This window comes from Electrophorus electricus, chromosome 5 (assembly GCF_041902795.1).
Source record: "Electrophorus electricus isolate QZ-2024a chromosome 5, ASM4190279v1, whole genome shotgun sequence".
NCBI lineage: Eukaryota > Metazoa > Chordata > Actinopteri > Gymnotiformes > Gymnotidae > Electrophorus > Electrophorus electricus.
This window is the reverse complement of record NC_137501.1, coordinates 6,020,163-6,033,327: the sequence shown is the minus strand read 5'-3', so window position 1 is coordinate 6,033,327 and position 13,165 is coordinate 6,020,163. Positions and strand designations below refer to the sequence as shown.

Here is a 13,165-nt window from a genome sequence, read left to right as displayed (position 1 = left end):
TTACACAGCCAGTCCGTAAGATTTAAGTAAAAATGTATTGCGTAACAATTAAAAAGAAAAAGTCACAATAAATAATATTAACATACAACTATCTATTATGTCTCATACCATCCAAATAAGTTTTAAAAAGTAAAAAAAAAAATCCGTTTAAAAAAAAAAATTAAACACGATTATTCCATACAGCTGACAGATTGGTTCAAACATTACAGTTTATAGGAAGCCAGGTAGCAGCTAACACTGTAATCGAAACACATTCGAAGAGAAAATAATCTCAATTTGTACTGTGCACTTTGCACTGTGAAATACAGCAAGTCGATGCGATCAATCATTTAAGACAAGTAGATTAGTGAGCTGGTTCAGACGACAATTTTTTTTTTTTTTTTTAAATCCCACTCTCACCCACACTCACACTTAGTCATCATTCACAAAGACAGTTTAAGTACATTCTCGCTAAAACTTTTTATACACACACAATTACAGCACATTCTCACAAAAAACCTAATGTCTATTTCTCTCTGTCTTCTCTCCCTCACACACACACACACACAAAGCTGTCAGAGTTGGATGCTGCCCCATGCTTGTCTGATTTGTCTCCACGGCGTTCCGAGCACAGAGGCGGCGATGAAGAAGAACACAAGGATGAGTCCTTTAGCCAGAGCCTGGGAGTGAGGCTCGCCTGCCGACACATGCAGATGCTCTGTTCATCAGCCAATCCACTCTTTTATATAACCCATCTATTGAGCTAATTAAACTTTAATCCAAAGTAAATATATTTCAAGGTATACATTCTACTACACTACTGCATTACTTGTTTCATAAATATTTTAATAGAAGTTAAAAATGGCACACAATACTTAGCAGTTACCCCCCCCCCCCCCAAAAAAAGTGTCCAGTCTCATATAGATCTGATTCTCTCTCTTTCTCCCTTTTTGCATACACAGCTCAGAAGCATGTGGTGTCACCTTTGTAGTAGGTTGTGAGAGGGAACACAAGCTCAGGCCAGCACACATCATTCCTCTCACAGTCAAACTCTGTGAAGTTAATGCGGAATCTGCAAACAGTGCAAAAAACAACAAAGTACAGATTTGCAGGACGTCTGCTGTGTATATCATGATTAATACTGGGAAATTATTTGCTATTGTCTCTTAACCTGAACGCATTCCCCAAAGTGAGAAATTATAGCAAAGTTACTTAAGAAGGTTTGGCCAGGTCATATTGAGAAGTTATATAAAGAATAAAATATTTGATGTAGGTTCCTCGGTGTAGTAGAATGATTGTGATGTACATTTTATGGCATTTAGCTGACGCTTTTATGCAAAGTGACTTACAATTATGTCTAAGTACAACTTCAGCAACTGAGGGTTAAGGGTCTTGCTCAGGGGCCCAACAGTGGCAACTTAGCAGTGGTGGGGCTTGTACAGACAACCTTCTGATTACTAGTCGAGTACCTTAACCACTGAGCTACCACTGCTCTTTGTGCAGACTGATTGTGAGGTAGACTCTGTGCCAAACTGTGGCTGTGGCAGTGTGCGGCTAATGCTTCAACAACAACAAATACACACACAGGGAACAATTTAAAGTCAGTTCAGGCTGCAGAAATTCCATGTATTGACATAAACCAGTAAGCAGTTTCTCAGTTATGGGTAACTGTAACCAGTTTATTTGAGGGAAATCTATTAAACCCCAGCAAGTGTAGGAAAGGACGATGTTAATGGCCCACTTGGTGTTTGGGCTCACCTGGTCTTAGGGACTTCCAAGCTGATGGGTGCCACAGTAAAGGTCACAGAAGAGGTTATAGAGAAAGACTGCATCAAGTCAGGAGTCACACAGGGGTTACTCCCAGATGTATCACACTCTACACTCCATGTAGTCTCTTTAAAACTGAAAGTGTCAAAGGGAAAAAAAAAAAAAAAATGCATTCATGGTTTTGTAATAGGAGCACAAAAACACAATTTTGTTTGTTACCATAGATAAATAGGCTCTATCTATGGCAGTGGTAGCTCAGTGGTTAAGGTACTCGACCTGTAATCGGAAGGTTGCTGGTTCAAGCCTCAAGTTGCAACTGTTGGGCCCCTGAGTAAGACCCTTAACTTTCAACTGCTTAAGTTGTACTCAGTCATAATTGTAAATCGCTTTGCATAAAAGTGTGAACTAAATGCCATAAATGATCTGTACTCATATTCAGAGATTCTTTATGTATACTGATGCATTAGAATTAATATTTCATACATGTTGTTGAACGGGAGATAAAACAATTAAGATAACGTAAAGAATAACGTTAACGTAGGTGCTACCTTAACTCTACTGCCTCGATCATGTTCTGTGGCACACCTTCCACCGTTCCCATGATGGCACTCCTGATGTGAATGTGCAGATGAGTTGGAACTCCAGAACATACACCACTGCTGACCCCTGCTGGCTGACTGGAGTTCTGCACCACAGCTATGAGGAAAAGGGACAAATCATAGTTATATATAGAGGGGGAAAAAAAAGTGATCTACATTCTTGTAACTTTAGAACCCCATGGACACACACACATATATATATAAAGACGTGCATGTTATGTCGATTGGGTCTCTAAATTGGCTTAGCATGGAAGTGTGTGTATGTTAGTTACCGCCTTGCACTGTATGTTGCTAGAACAGGTATCAGCTCTTCGTGACGCCTGAACTAGAATTATGCAGTTTAGAATATGAATGATTGAATTTTAAGATATGTTCCTGCATGATGTTCAACTATTTTGCACTTGCATTCGGGCCAAGTAGAGAAGAATTTAACACCTATGACTCGAAAAAGAGCTGTTTGAGAATAGTCCTGCTATGTGGTGCGAGTTTTGGATAGATTACTCACTGGTAACACGAGTCCAGTTGGCCAGTGTGGAAAAGTCTGGCTTTCCTGTCCTGGACACCAATGTAGCAGGAACCAATGCAGCCAAAGCTGTCCAGACTGTTTCTCTATGACAAAACATGATTAGGCCACAGCATGATTAAGTCACAATAACAAGTAACAGTACCGTATGCACAAAGCACCATAACTTACTGAGTTTTCAAAGCTTACTACAGTCAAACTGGTGTGAGAGATATAGTGCATTTCAACCAGCCTGTTTCTACCATGAATATCCTTAACCGAAGATGTTCCTGCAGGCCATTTCATAATGCATTACTGGTATTTAAGGACAATGTGTAGCAAGCGGTCCTCACCTGAACTGGCTGCACTGCGTGAGGTTCAGCAGGCTTACGGACACCAGACAGCCTGATGTGGAGTTCAACCCATAAAGGACTGGTCTCAGGTCAGCAGTCGAGCACTGGCCATTTCCCACTAAATAGAGGTACAATAGGGTATATAAATGTCCACATCTGAAGCTGCAGAAGACATAGGTGCTTTTTGGGAATGTATGCAGAGCAAGACTGAGGCTACAGCGATTTGCTTCTGCCATGTAACTGAATTTTGATTTTCACTACCTAGGTACTTATCTGTAGGGAACAAGGAGTAGAAACAATTCTTCTGCAGATTTGGAGCAGATACACAGACATGCTTGATCCTCTTGACATACATGGATGCAATGTTATGCCATTACTGTGACAACTGCGTTGATTAGACACTTACCTGCTTGCCAGAGGCTGATTGGAGCTCTTCGTATAGCTCCAGTTGTAGAATCCAAAAATCCACCAATCACAGGCCTTCCTACCTGATAACCTTAAAAGAACCCAGCAGATCAGTAAAAGGGGATTTCATATGGGCATCTAATTAATGGTGGCTGCTGCACCATGTGCAAGATGTAATATGACACAATATGTTCATATGTGGTCAGACCTGGGTTACCCGAGTTGTGCTGAGCGGTTACATTTCCATTCACAAACAGTGCAGAGTATCTGTTGGTTAGAGACACTAAGAAACAGAATGGAGAAAAGAGTGTCAATTATGCAGTGAAATAGTAACTGCAAGTGAAAGAGAAATGAATGAGAGAGAATGCCATTTTAATTGTCTATTAAAATCTTTCTTGGTGTTATACCAAGAGAAGCAGACAGACAGAGCGTGTGCTACACGCCAGCTCACCTCCGGGGTTGAAAGTGACGTTTCCAATGCGGCGGGTAACACTGATGGCAGAGAGACCATTGCTCTTCCAGTACATGGTGTAGCTCAATGCAAGAACCACACTGACGCACAGCTGTTTCCCAGATGCCTGCGCTGGGCCTGCTAAGCCAGCAAACACACATGGCGTAGTCAACACAAAAGGGAGCAAATGTTACGCCAAGAGGAAACACTGAGGTTAAACAGGATGAAATGTTGGTTTGAAATTTGCTGACCAGAATCAACTTTTGCAGGATTTGAAAGGAATGAGCTGGGGTCTGTGATCACTTCATCCACAACACTGACTGTGACGACTCCTAGAATGCATGTGCCAACACAAACACACCCCCACATGAGCGCAAACATACACATACAAAAACTTAAAATATTATTTGAAAATTACAATTTGAATAAACTATTTATTTATTTATTTAATATTTGGCTACTGCTAGATATCCATTGCTTTTTTCCTTTCCTTGAAAGGCTCAGAAACGTTCTTTGAAAATCGGAAATACATCCGTTAATGCATTACACCCATCGCATTCTGTGTGTGTGTGTGTGTGTGTGTGTGTGTCTGTGTGCGCGTGTGTCTGTGTGAGCAGCAGTAGCCCCATAGGAACCCACCTCCCAGCCCGTCTCTCACTGCCACGCCCAGCTCAGCTGCCGGTCCTGGGCACTCCTGCAGGACACTCACACACGCGGCCTCAAAGTCCTGCAGGAAGGCCACCGGGGCCTTCTCCAAACACCGCCCCAGCACGGCCATCTGTACCCGGAGACGCGGGACACAGGCAGGACACAGCAACTGTCAAGCAGCATGCCACAAGGAGGAGAGCGGGGTAAGAGCTTTAACAGCCTCGGTGCAGTAGAACCTGTGGGATGGTGAAGTACTGGTCGTCCATCCTGAAGATGGGGTCCCCCTGGCGGTAGCTTGTGGGAGGTGCAGGAGGCGTTACCTGCTTAGTCTGAAAAGATGGAGCAGGCTTTGGGGTACTGGAGGAACATTTGGAGACAGAGAGGTATTCAGCACAGATTCAAAAATAATAAACCAGTCTTTTTTTTTTTACGGTAAACATAAATGTATATATATATTACATATAAAAAAAATAAAATGCTGGGGAAAAAAATATTAGAATATTAACATAGGGACTTACACTGTCTTCCCCTGGTAGAAGAGTCCTAGTAAAGGGTTGTTTTCAGAGGGAGAGGTCACGCAGAGAAAAGGGAACCAATCAGGAGCATTTTCAGCAGACTGGGCGGAGCAGCTGTAGTCTGGAGCAGGAGTGACATGCCCTCCAAATGGTCCAGGAAGACACTGACCAGCAAAAAGCGACAGCAGTTCTGGAGTACAGTCCTGTAGAAATGAAAACACACATGCACAAACACACACAACCGCACAAACGATTATTCCATACAGCTGACCGACTGGTTCAAATTTTGCATACATATAAAATAATAATCCATTTAAAAGATTTATTTTCAATAAAATAAAAAGCACTAAATACTGAATCAGTGTGGCCACTAGCAAAGTTAGTGGAAATAAGTGTGGACGTTTTGTGACATTAAATGTACTTGGTCACAGCAGCACCGTATGTCACATTCTCCTGGCAACAGGTCACATGGGCAACGTCCCAGGGGCTGGAACACCTGGTTAGGGATCACCGTCTTATTTCCTACAGGACAGAGAGGATCAAAATGTAGTCTACACTGTTGCTGAAATCAATAAAAGGAATAGCTTACAGCAACTGGAGGATGCTGACCTGACACATGGCCAGCAGAGGGCAGAAGAGCATAGATCTCAGCCTGCACAGTGAGAGATGTTAGGAGAGTGTTGCCTTGACATGCAGACACTCGCAAGGTCTCCCTGACACACAGTGGCCGAGCACAGCACTCCGTCTCATTCCCACACAGCTGCAGGCTCCGGTTAAGACTGACACGCACCAGGAGGCCACTCTGAGACAAGACCAAATATGTTGCTTAATACAGTAACAGGGCTCTAATGACAGGGCAGTCTTTAATACAGTTACTGGACCCTAATGACAGAGGCCATTTTTTAATACCACCTATAGGCCTTAATGACAGAAGCCGGGTTTTAATATGGTCACCGTATCCTAACGGCAGAAGCCAGTCTTTAATATAGTCGCTGTAACCTATAAACAGAGGCCAGTCTTTAATATAGTCACTGCAGCCTGAAGGTAGAAGTCACTCTCTAATGCAGTTACTGAGGCCCTGAAGGCAGACGTTGCTCCTTAATGAACTCAATGTACCATATAGGAAAGCCTGCTCTTTTACAAAGGCAGAGGCAGGAAGTCAGTCACAAATTGTGGAGGCACTGTCATGCCAGCATAGTATAACGGAGGGCAATAGTTCTGTCCCAAGCAGTTTACAAACCGTATGCACACTTTTTTTATTTTCAGAAAGTTCTGAAGACAGAAAAGCTGACAAGCTCAACTCAGGGGGAAAACATTGAGTGCTCTCACGCCACATGCTAAGTTTTAAGAGTGATGCAGCAACACATCAGCACACGCTGATGTAGATGTTGAGCGCAGTGTGTGCAGCCCTGACCAGGCCTTAGCAGGAGCAGGTACTCACCCTTCCCATAAGCTCCTGAGACAGAGTCCACTGAACAGAAGAGGATGGAGCACAGGAGGGTGGAGGGAGGCCTCCTATTAAACAAAGAAGCAATTAAAGCATCACTGAAGCCTTTTAAAAGCTGATAAGGACAGTAAGGAAGAAGTGTGTACGACACAATCTGCTGGTCATACCTGTGGTGTTGGAGGGCGAGACATTGCTGATGGTCAGAGATATGTCCGACACATTCCCGACCAAAAAGGCAGATGCACTTGGGCCAGACACAACAAGAGATGATGGTTGAAAAACTGAAATTTCCCAAAGAGGTCCAAGGTTAAGGGGTCTTGCTCGCAAGCTGAACCACAAGCAGGTGTCAGGCAAGTTAATCCAATCCCTCACGAGCTGCATATCATGTTTACACTAAAACAGCCCAACCAGGCAAAGGCTTAGAACACATTTTGTTGCGACCCAACTTTCATCAAAGCTAAATACCTCTATTATAAAGAGATCTATTGAAACTCACAGTAAAGCTCTGAAATTAACATGTCGTCTGTGCTGTATGCCTTACGTGTGCCGCTATGAACTTGGACCACCTTGATATCAGTTATTAAGTCTTAACATCCCAGCTGTCTGAAGTACTGAGAACATGTTGGGATATGCTGCATGTGGCTGACAGAACTATAATCTTTCATTAATCCTAAAATAAACATGAAATCTTCCCCAAAGCAGCTGAGCTCTGGTGTAAAGATCCACAGTGAGCTGAATTCTGGAAAAGTGGTTATTGAAAAGGCTGTGTTTAGGTTTTTGGGCTGTGATTGTTGTTTTTGACAGGTGTCAAACAGCAGCATATTTCTTTTTTTCTTTTTTTTTGCCACTTCAAAGGGGTTGTCTTGATGCCAACTTCTTTTAAGGACTTTTTAAACCTTTGACAGCCACTATATCTGCGGGGCATGCTGACTTTTGGAAGAAAGTGATGACTGATGAATCAAAGGAATAGCCTGCTTGTTAGGGTTTTCAAATGAGAAGAACATGATTCATAGGACAAATCTATTAATTTATCCATCTACTATCCCAAACAACGAATTTGACCAATTAATAACTATAAACGAACATGGGTTTTAATAGATTGTCATAACTGTTTATTATGATTTCATTATTTCCAAAGACATTAAATGGTGTTCACTCTGCTGGTGGGATGTCTCTTATCCTGCTATGCACTGGTAATTCACAATCTAGCAGCTGCTGCCTTCTGCTTAACGGCTGTTCTTTACATTCAGATCACTGCTTTTATTGAATCGGCTAAAGCACCGTCGTTCGTTTGGCATCAAAGTTAAAGGTGACGTGAAACAAGAGCAATCTAAACAAAAAAGAACATATGTTTAACTGCAATAAAGAAAATAAAGTAGCTAGATACCGATAAAGCTGAAGACTAGCAAAGACTTCCAGCGTTCCTAAGCAACGAGAGATATTTGCTATTAGCTCGCTAGCGTTAGCTATCCAGCCAGCAATAATCCTCACAAAAAAATAAGTGCTATTCTAATCACATAGATTTCCCTTCAGCCTAATAAAATAGCTTACCAACACTGCATGTAGCATCTTCTTTCAAAAGCATCACAACTAGCAACATCTGAGACACAAGATTCAAACAGACATCTGATGGCGTTTTTGGCATTGTTAGCTAAATGAAGCTGTTTGGTGGTTTTCCTTCCTCTTCGGAAACGTCGAAAGCAGATGACATAACCACTGCTGCATTACCGCCACCTTGTGGTTCATATTAACACAACCCTGATCGTAGAAATTGGATATTTATGCTATTTAAATGAGGTGACTAAGACAATTAAAGTTAAAACCAAGTAGTTAAAGAAAAAATCAGAACACAGAGAAACTGTGATCTGCCCTTTAATTTAATCATTTACTAATTTGCATAATTTTACGTCACAAAAAACAATAGTAACAGGAGACCTTTGGGATGAAAACAAAACATTTTAAATCATGAAAACTGAATGGTATATCAAAGTGGTCTAGTTAAAAAATGTTGGTTTGTAGTATATAAATTTTAAATGTAATGAAATATTAAATACATTTTAGCAGAGCACAAAACATTTTTAAAAGCATATCACTAAAGAAAAGACTCAAGGAAACTTTACATATGAGAGAAAATGAAAACATGACAGGAGTTATGAGAAGAGAATAACACAGTAAAACACAAGAATAATAAAATTACAATGCCATCAGGAAATAAAGGAAAACCAAATTACAGACATAGTAGGTGTTACAGTAAGAGAATGGCGGGACAAAACACAACTATGATGAAATAAAAAGCCACGAGGCAATAAGAAGAAAAGCGGTCTAAAAGAGAATCATTTTTAAAGCTTTTTGAAGGTGGACAGTGATGGGCAGAGATGGAGACGTGAGGGGAAGGAGTTCCACAGCTTTGGGCTGCAACACTAAAAGCTCCATCACAACAAATGTGTCATTTGACAGGTGGAACAGCGAGCAAATGAGCATCGGCAGACCAGAGCCAGCATGAGGGATTGTGTCTGGATGACAGAGCAGAAAGGGTATCAGGAGCTAAACCGTGTAAAGATTTAAAAACCAGGAGTAAGATTTTACACTGTGTGCAATAATTAACCAGGATCCAGTATTGGTTTTCTAACTTGGTGCTTGTGTATTCCCGTGATCTGGTGTGAGTGAGAATTCTTTCTGCCAAATTCTGCACATATCTTGAGTAGACTAGCAGGGAGCCAGACCTGAACTCTGAGTTGCAGTAATCCAGTCTGGATGTAATTAAAGCATGAATTAGAGTTTCAGTAACAGAATCAGGGAGTGAGGGACACAGTCTGGTGGTATTTTTAATGTGGAAGGAGTGAATTTTGGTGATGTTATTAATCTAGGCCTCAAGAGCTTGTCCATGATAGCACTGAGGTTACGGACCTCAGTCACAGAGGAGTTGATCATTTAGTTGTATAGCTGCCATAATCCCTAGAGTATTAACCTCTAGTATTACCCTCTGCTTGCAGGCATGTGCGTTCTCTCAAGCAGACTTGGGTTTCATGCGTTGACAATGTTTCTTCTGCAAAAAGAATTAGAAGAGAATGAGTGATTGACAGAAATGTTATGGTTTGTGGTCTGTGGTTTACAGTTGAAGTGTACACTGATTTCTGTGTGAAAGATGGTGACTTAGATTAAAACCAAGGGAAAAATAGACAATTCAGAAAAACACAATGTAGCAATTGATTATCTGAACTCTAGACATCAGAACTCTGAGGAAGTATGTTATTGTCTGTGTTTTTCTCGACTAATTAATTTTACAACAATCATAAAAATGTATTATCACAATCTTAAAATAAAATAAAAAAGAATGGGAAAAGGAAAGTGTTTATTTAACCTTGTTCTTAAGGCATCTCTTCGATCTTACATCCAAAAAAACCTTCAGTTCCTTGGCCCAGTCATCTTGAGGTGGAGCACACAGATGTATGCCTCTCTTGGTTTGGAACCTAGGGAGTGCAGACAATCACACATTACTGCCATGTCTGACTGCACATGGAGTAGCACTCAGATTAAAGATGCCAACAAACACAAAACCACAAAACAAGTACAAAACAAAGGTCCTTGAGTATCTGCTGCCTTTGATTTTAGGGCTATTTTCTGCTCACTACAATCTTGATTATGTTAGTTAGCGTCATAGATTATGTCATAGATTGTCATATTATGTCATAGATTTGACTTTGCAGCAAAGATGGTAATTATTGGATATATTCTGCTCCACGATACTCACACAATGGCATTGATTGAGCATCCATCATCTTTCAGTTGCTCACGGTAACTGGAGACAATTGCTTTTGGAATTGGTTTAGGGTTAACCGTCAAACAGCAGTCGAGTGCATGGTTTCCAAGGGATACTGAGACACACACAGAAAGAAGGAGAGGGAGAGAGGGAGAGAGAGAGAGAATTTAACTTTGAGATTTAGAGAGCACTTTGGATCAGGCTCTAAAAATCTTTCTGTTTAGTCTTGGCGAGTTGAAGATGTTGGCTGTGATTGTTAAGCCTGAAGGTAAGACACCCTGTCCAAAAACAAAAATAATTAGCTTTCTTTCCACTGGCTTCTGAAATCCTGAGGAGGTGTAGGTGTGTGTGTGTGTGTGTGTGTGTGTGTGTGTGTGTGTGTGTGTGTGTGTGTGTGTGTGTGTGTGTGTGTTAATTAAACATAGTGCTGACTCATGACTTCTCTGTGCCATTAGAACATTGCAGCTCTTTCAGGAGAAGTGACCAGACTGCACCAGAAGTGTTACGTCTACAGTGCATAATGGATCACTATCAGCCAGCATGATTAAACAGCATCTTCCATGACTTCCAGTACTTCTACATTCACACAGAAAACCTGTTTATGTTTGACCAAATATAACACTCACTACTCCAATATAATTGGATTTCCTCCGTAGTGTTTCAGACAGCAAAGTGCTTTGCAGTTTAAGATGATGTGAACAAAATAGTTTTTCTAGAGAATATTTTCCAAACACAAGTTAAGTCCAGTCTAAACTGTACTATCAGGGGAGACATGACAAAAATATTTTCTTGCCTAGAACTGCGCAATAGAGTGTTTGTAATTACATAAATTATGTAATAATGTCAGAAACTGACACTGAAACCAATACATGAAGTAACAATTATAGAGAGGAAATTAACATAATTATTTTTATTTGGACTGTCTATATATAACATTGAAACTGAGGATGCACCTTTTTCATAGGGCAGTTCTTTTTAACACTGTATTAGCTTGTCAGAATTATATCCCTAAAATACCCAGTTACTTCTATTGGCTGTAAATTCTCTTATGGCTAGCTACTTCCCAAATGCTTACTTGAATAATCCTGTAACAAACTCTTTAAAGGGATCTCGTGTAAATGCTGCAAATCGCTCTTTAATGCTTTCGGCACCATGATTCTTAACTTTGTTGCTCCCGTTAAAACCAGCCAAAGTGGGTTTCAGTTCCAGCCTTGGCTCAGTTCAGGCTGTTAGACAGGAGAGCACAGTCGAGCTGAACGAAAATGCAGAAAAAAGACCAATGACTGGTTTCTTTTTGATACCTTAAAAAATCATCCAGCTGATTTCCACAATGTACAAGTTGTTAGGTAGTGATACTTCTCCGGACTCTAAAAATCACCATTCACTATAGACATTTCATTCATTCATTCATTCAATATAATCCACTCAGTACTAACTGCACCTGTCCCGCTAGTCTTGTTGCATTACCTAAAATTTACGAGTATTCTTGCTTTTTTTTGGCACACCATACTGAAGTGTTGGGACAAACTCCACATGGGTGTTACGACACATTACTCCCTACAATGAACTCACCTTCCAGGTTAGAGCTGAGAAGCAGAGCAGCCAGCCAGAGAGCCACACCACGGCAGGGAGTCCATTGCAGGCAGTCCATTGCAGGCAGGGACGGAGGGAGGAGATTCTGGGTCAGTGTTCAGATGCACTTGAGATGTGAGTGGTGCAGTCTCCTTCACACAAGGGCTGAGATTTCCCTCTCTATTGACCCTTTCCCTTTTATATGAGCACCGTAAGTTTCGTTTCAAGCTGTCCTGTATTTCAGTCTGAAATGTTTCACATGGCTCTTTCATGAGAATATTTAGTGGAAATCCCCAGTTCAGCTGGAATAAAGGTTAAGTGTTTAAGATGCTGTGTCACCCAAGTGCATGTGTGCAAATACACATGTGTGCAAATACACATGTGGACACAAACAACCATATTGCACACACACACACACACACACAATCAATGTTAACAGTGAACAATGCTCTAGATTAGTCACTATGTTAAGAAATGCAGAGTTGCGTTCAAGTATCCAAGCACAGTGATAAGCCAAGCAAATATAACTGATGCCAATGTATAACCTAAAACAAAATCAAAGGTTTTTTTCTTCAGTTTCTGGCTTGTTCAATTTTCCAGTTTCTTGCAAGTTTCAAATGTAATCATGTCCAGAGCTACTGGTGATGGGACAACGTGTGCATTTTAACATAATGGTCATGTTGCGCAAACACTGTACAAACAGCACATTTTCTTCAGCCTCTTAAGATAATTGAATATAAAGAACACTTTCGATTTCTCCTAAATGACTCCTACAGCGCTGGAGACCATTGTGCAGATATTGAGTTCCTGTCTGCAATAACCAGTTCCAGGCTTGATGTCAGTGTAGGTTTAGGGCAACTACATAATCTGGCACCTCTTATTTCTGGCAACTTATATAATTAATGTTACATCATTCACTTTGATGGAATTTGATTTGCTTTGTTTATTTGATTTCATGCATGTTTTACATTGTCATATATAATTCATAAAAAACTAATAATCACAATTCATCAGCAGCACTAAGATATATAGAAAAGTTAACATATACATTTCTGTGTTTACAGTAAGGATGCTTGTATCATTTCTAAAATGCACTGAAAGAAAATCTGGAAATTGAAAAACCATTTTGGCAAATGTCTTTTTCTATAATACAAATTTTGAAATGAT

At 40.7% G+C, this 13,165-nt stretch overlaps 2 protein-coding genes across 8 annotated transcripts; both read right to left on the bottom strand.

The window, feature by feature from the left end:
* Nucleotides 1–16: 16 nt before the first annotated feature.
* On the bottom strand, nt 17–8,355 carry tctn2 (tectonic family member 2). Of its 6 annotated transcripts, none has more exons than XM_027023152.3 (18): nt 8,218–8,349; nt 6,834–6,947; nt 6,661–6,734; nt 5,829–6,021; nt 5,641–5,741; nt 5,223–5,422; nt 4,941–5,061; nt 4,696–4,834; nt 4,308–4,388; nt 4,057–4,197; nt 3,814–3,888; nt 3,607–3,696; nt 3,201–3,318; nt 2,851–2,954; nt 2,295–2,442; nt 1,738–1,881; nt 963–1,051; nt 17–676 (listed from the first exon to the last, which is right to left on the bottom strand). In XM_027023152.3, exons 1-18 carry the CDS (start codon nt 8,309–8,311, stop codon nt 555–557), a joined length of 2,148 nt encoding a protein of 715 aa, XP_026878953.2. In that variant the 5' UTR covers nt 8,312–8,349; the 3' UTR covers nt 17–554. The 6 variants fall into 6 exon arrangements, with proteins under 6 accessions (XP_026878953.2, XP_026878954.2, XP_026878955.2 ...); XM_027023153.3 differs by having other exon boundaries at nt 4,057–4,194; XM_027023154.3 differs by having other exon boundaries at nt 6,834–6,910.
* Nucleotides 8,356–8,522: 167 nt separating this feature from the next.
* ccl19a.1 (chemokine (C-C motif) ligand 19a, tandem duplicate 1) lies at nt 8,523–12,184 on the bottom strand. Of its 2 annotated transcripts, XM_027023159.3 has the most exons (5): nt 11,999–12,184; nt 10,418–10,541; nt 10,028–10,136; nt 9,647–9,712; nt 8,523–9,179 (listed from the first exon to the last, which is right to left on the bottom strand). In XM_027023159.3, the coding sequence occupies exons 1-4, from the start codon at nt 12,075–12,077 to the stop codon at nt 9,674–9,676; spliced, it is 351 nt and encodes a 116-aa protein (XP_026878960.1). In that variant the 5' UTR covers nt 12,078–12,184; the 3' UTR covers nt 8,523–9,179; nt 9,647–9,673. The 2 variants fall into 2 exon arrangements, with proteins under 2 accessions (XP_026878960.1, XP_026878959.1); XM_027023158.3 differs by having other exon boundaries at nt 8,523–9,712.
* Nucleotides 12,185–13,165: the final 981 nt, after the last annotated feature.

Coding starts and splice junctions, on each gene's coding strand:
- tctn2 (XM_027023152.3), bottom strand. CDS start 8,311: ATGCCAAAAACGCCATCAGATGTCTGTTTGAATCTTGTGTCTCAGATG. Junction 3,319..3,606: donor AATCAGCCTCTGGCAAGCAG/GTAAGTGTCTAA, acceptor ACCTCTATTTAG/TGGGAAATGGCCAGTGCTCG. Junction 2,443..2,850: donor CAACTGGACTCGTGTTACCA/GTGAGTAATCTA, acceptor TTTTCCTCATAG/CTGTGGTGCAGAACTCCAGT.
- ccl19a.1 (XM_027023158.3), bottom strand. CDS start 12,077: ATGGACTGCCTGCAATGGACTCCCTGCCGTGGTGTGGCTCTCTGGCTG. Junction 10,542..11,998: donor TCTCAGCTCTAACCTGGAAG/GTGAGTTCATTG, acceptor TGTGTGTCTCAG/TATCCCTTGGAAACCATGCA. Junction 9,713..10,027: donor AGAGATGCCTTAAGAACAAG/GTTAAATAAACA, acceptor TTCTTTTTGCAG/AAGAAACATTGTCAACGCAT.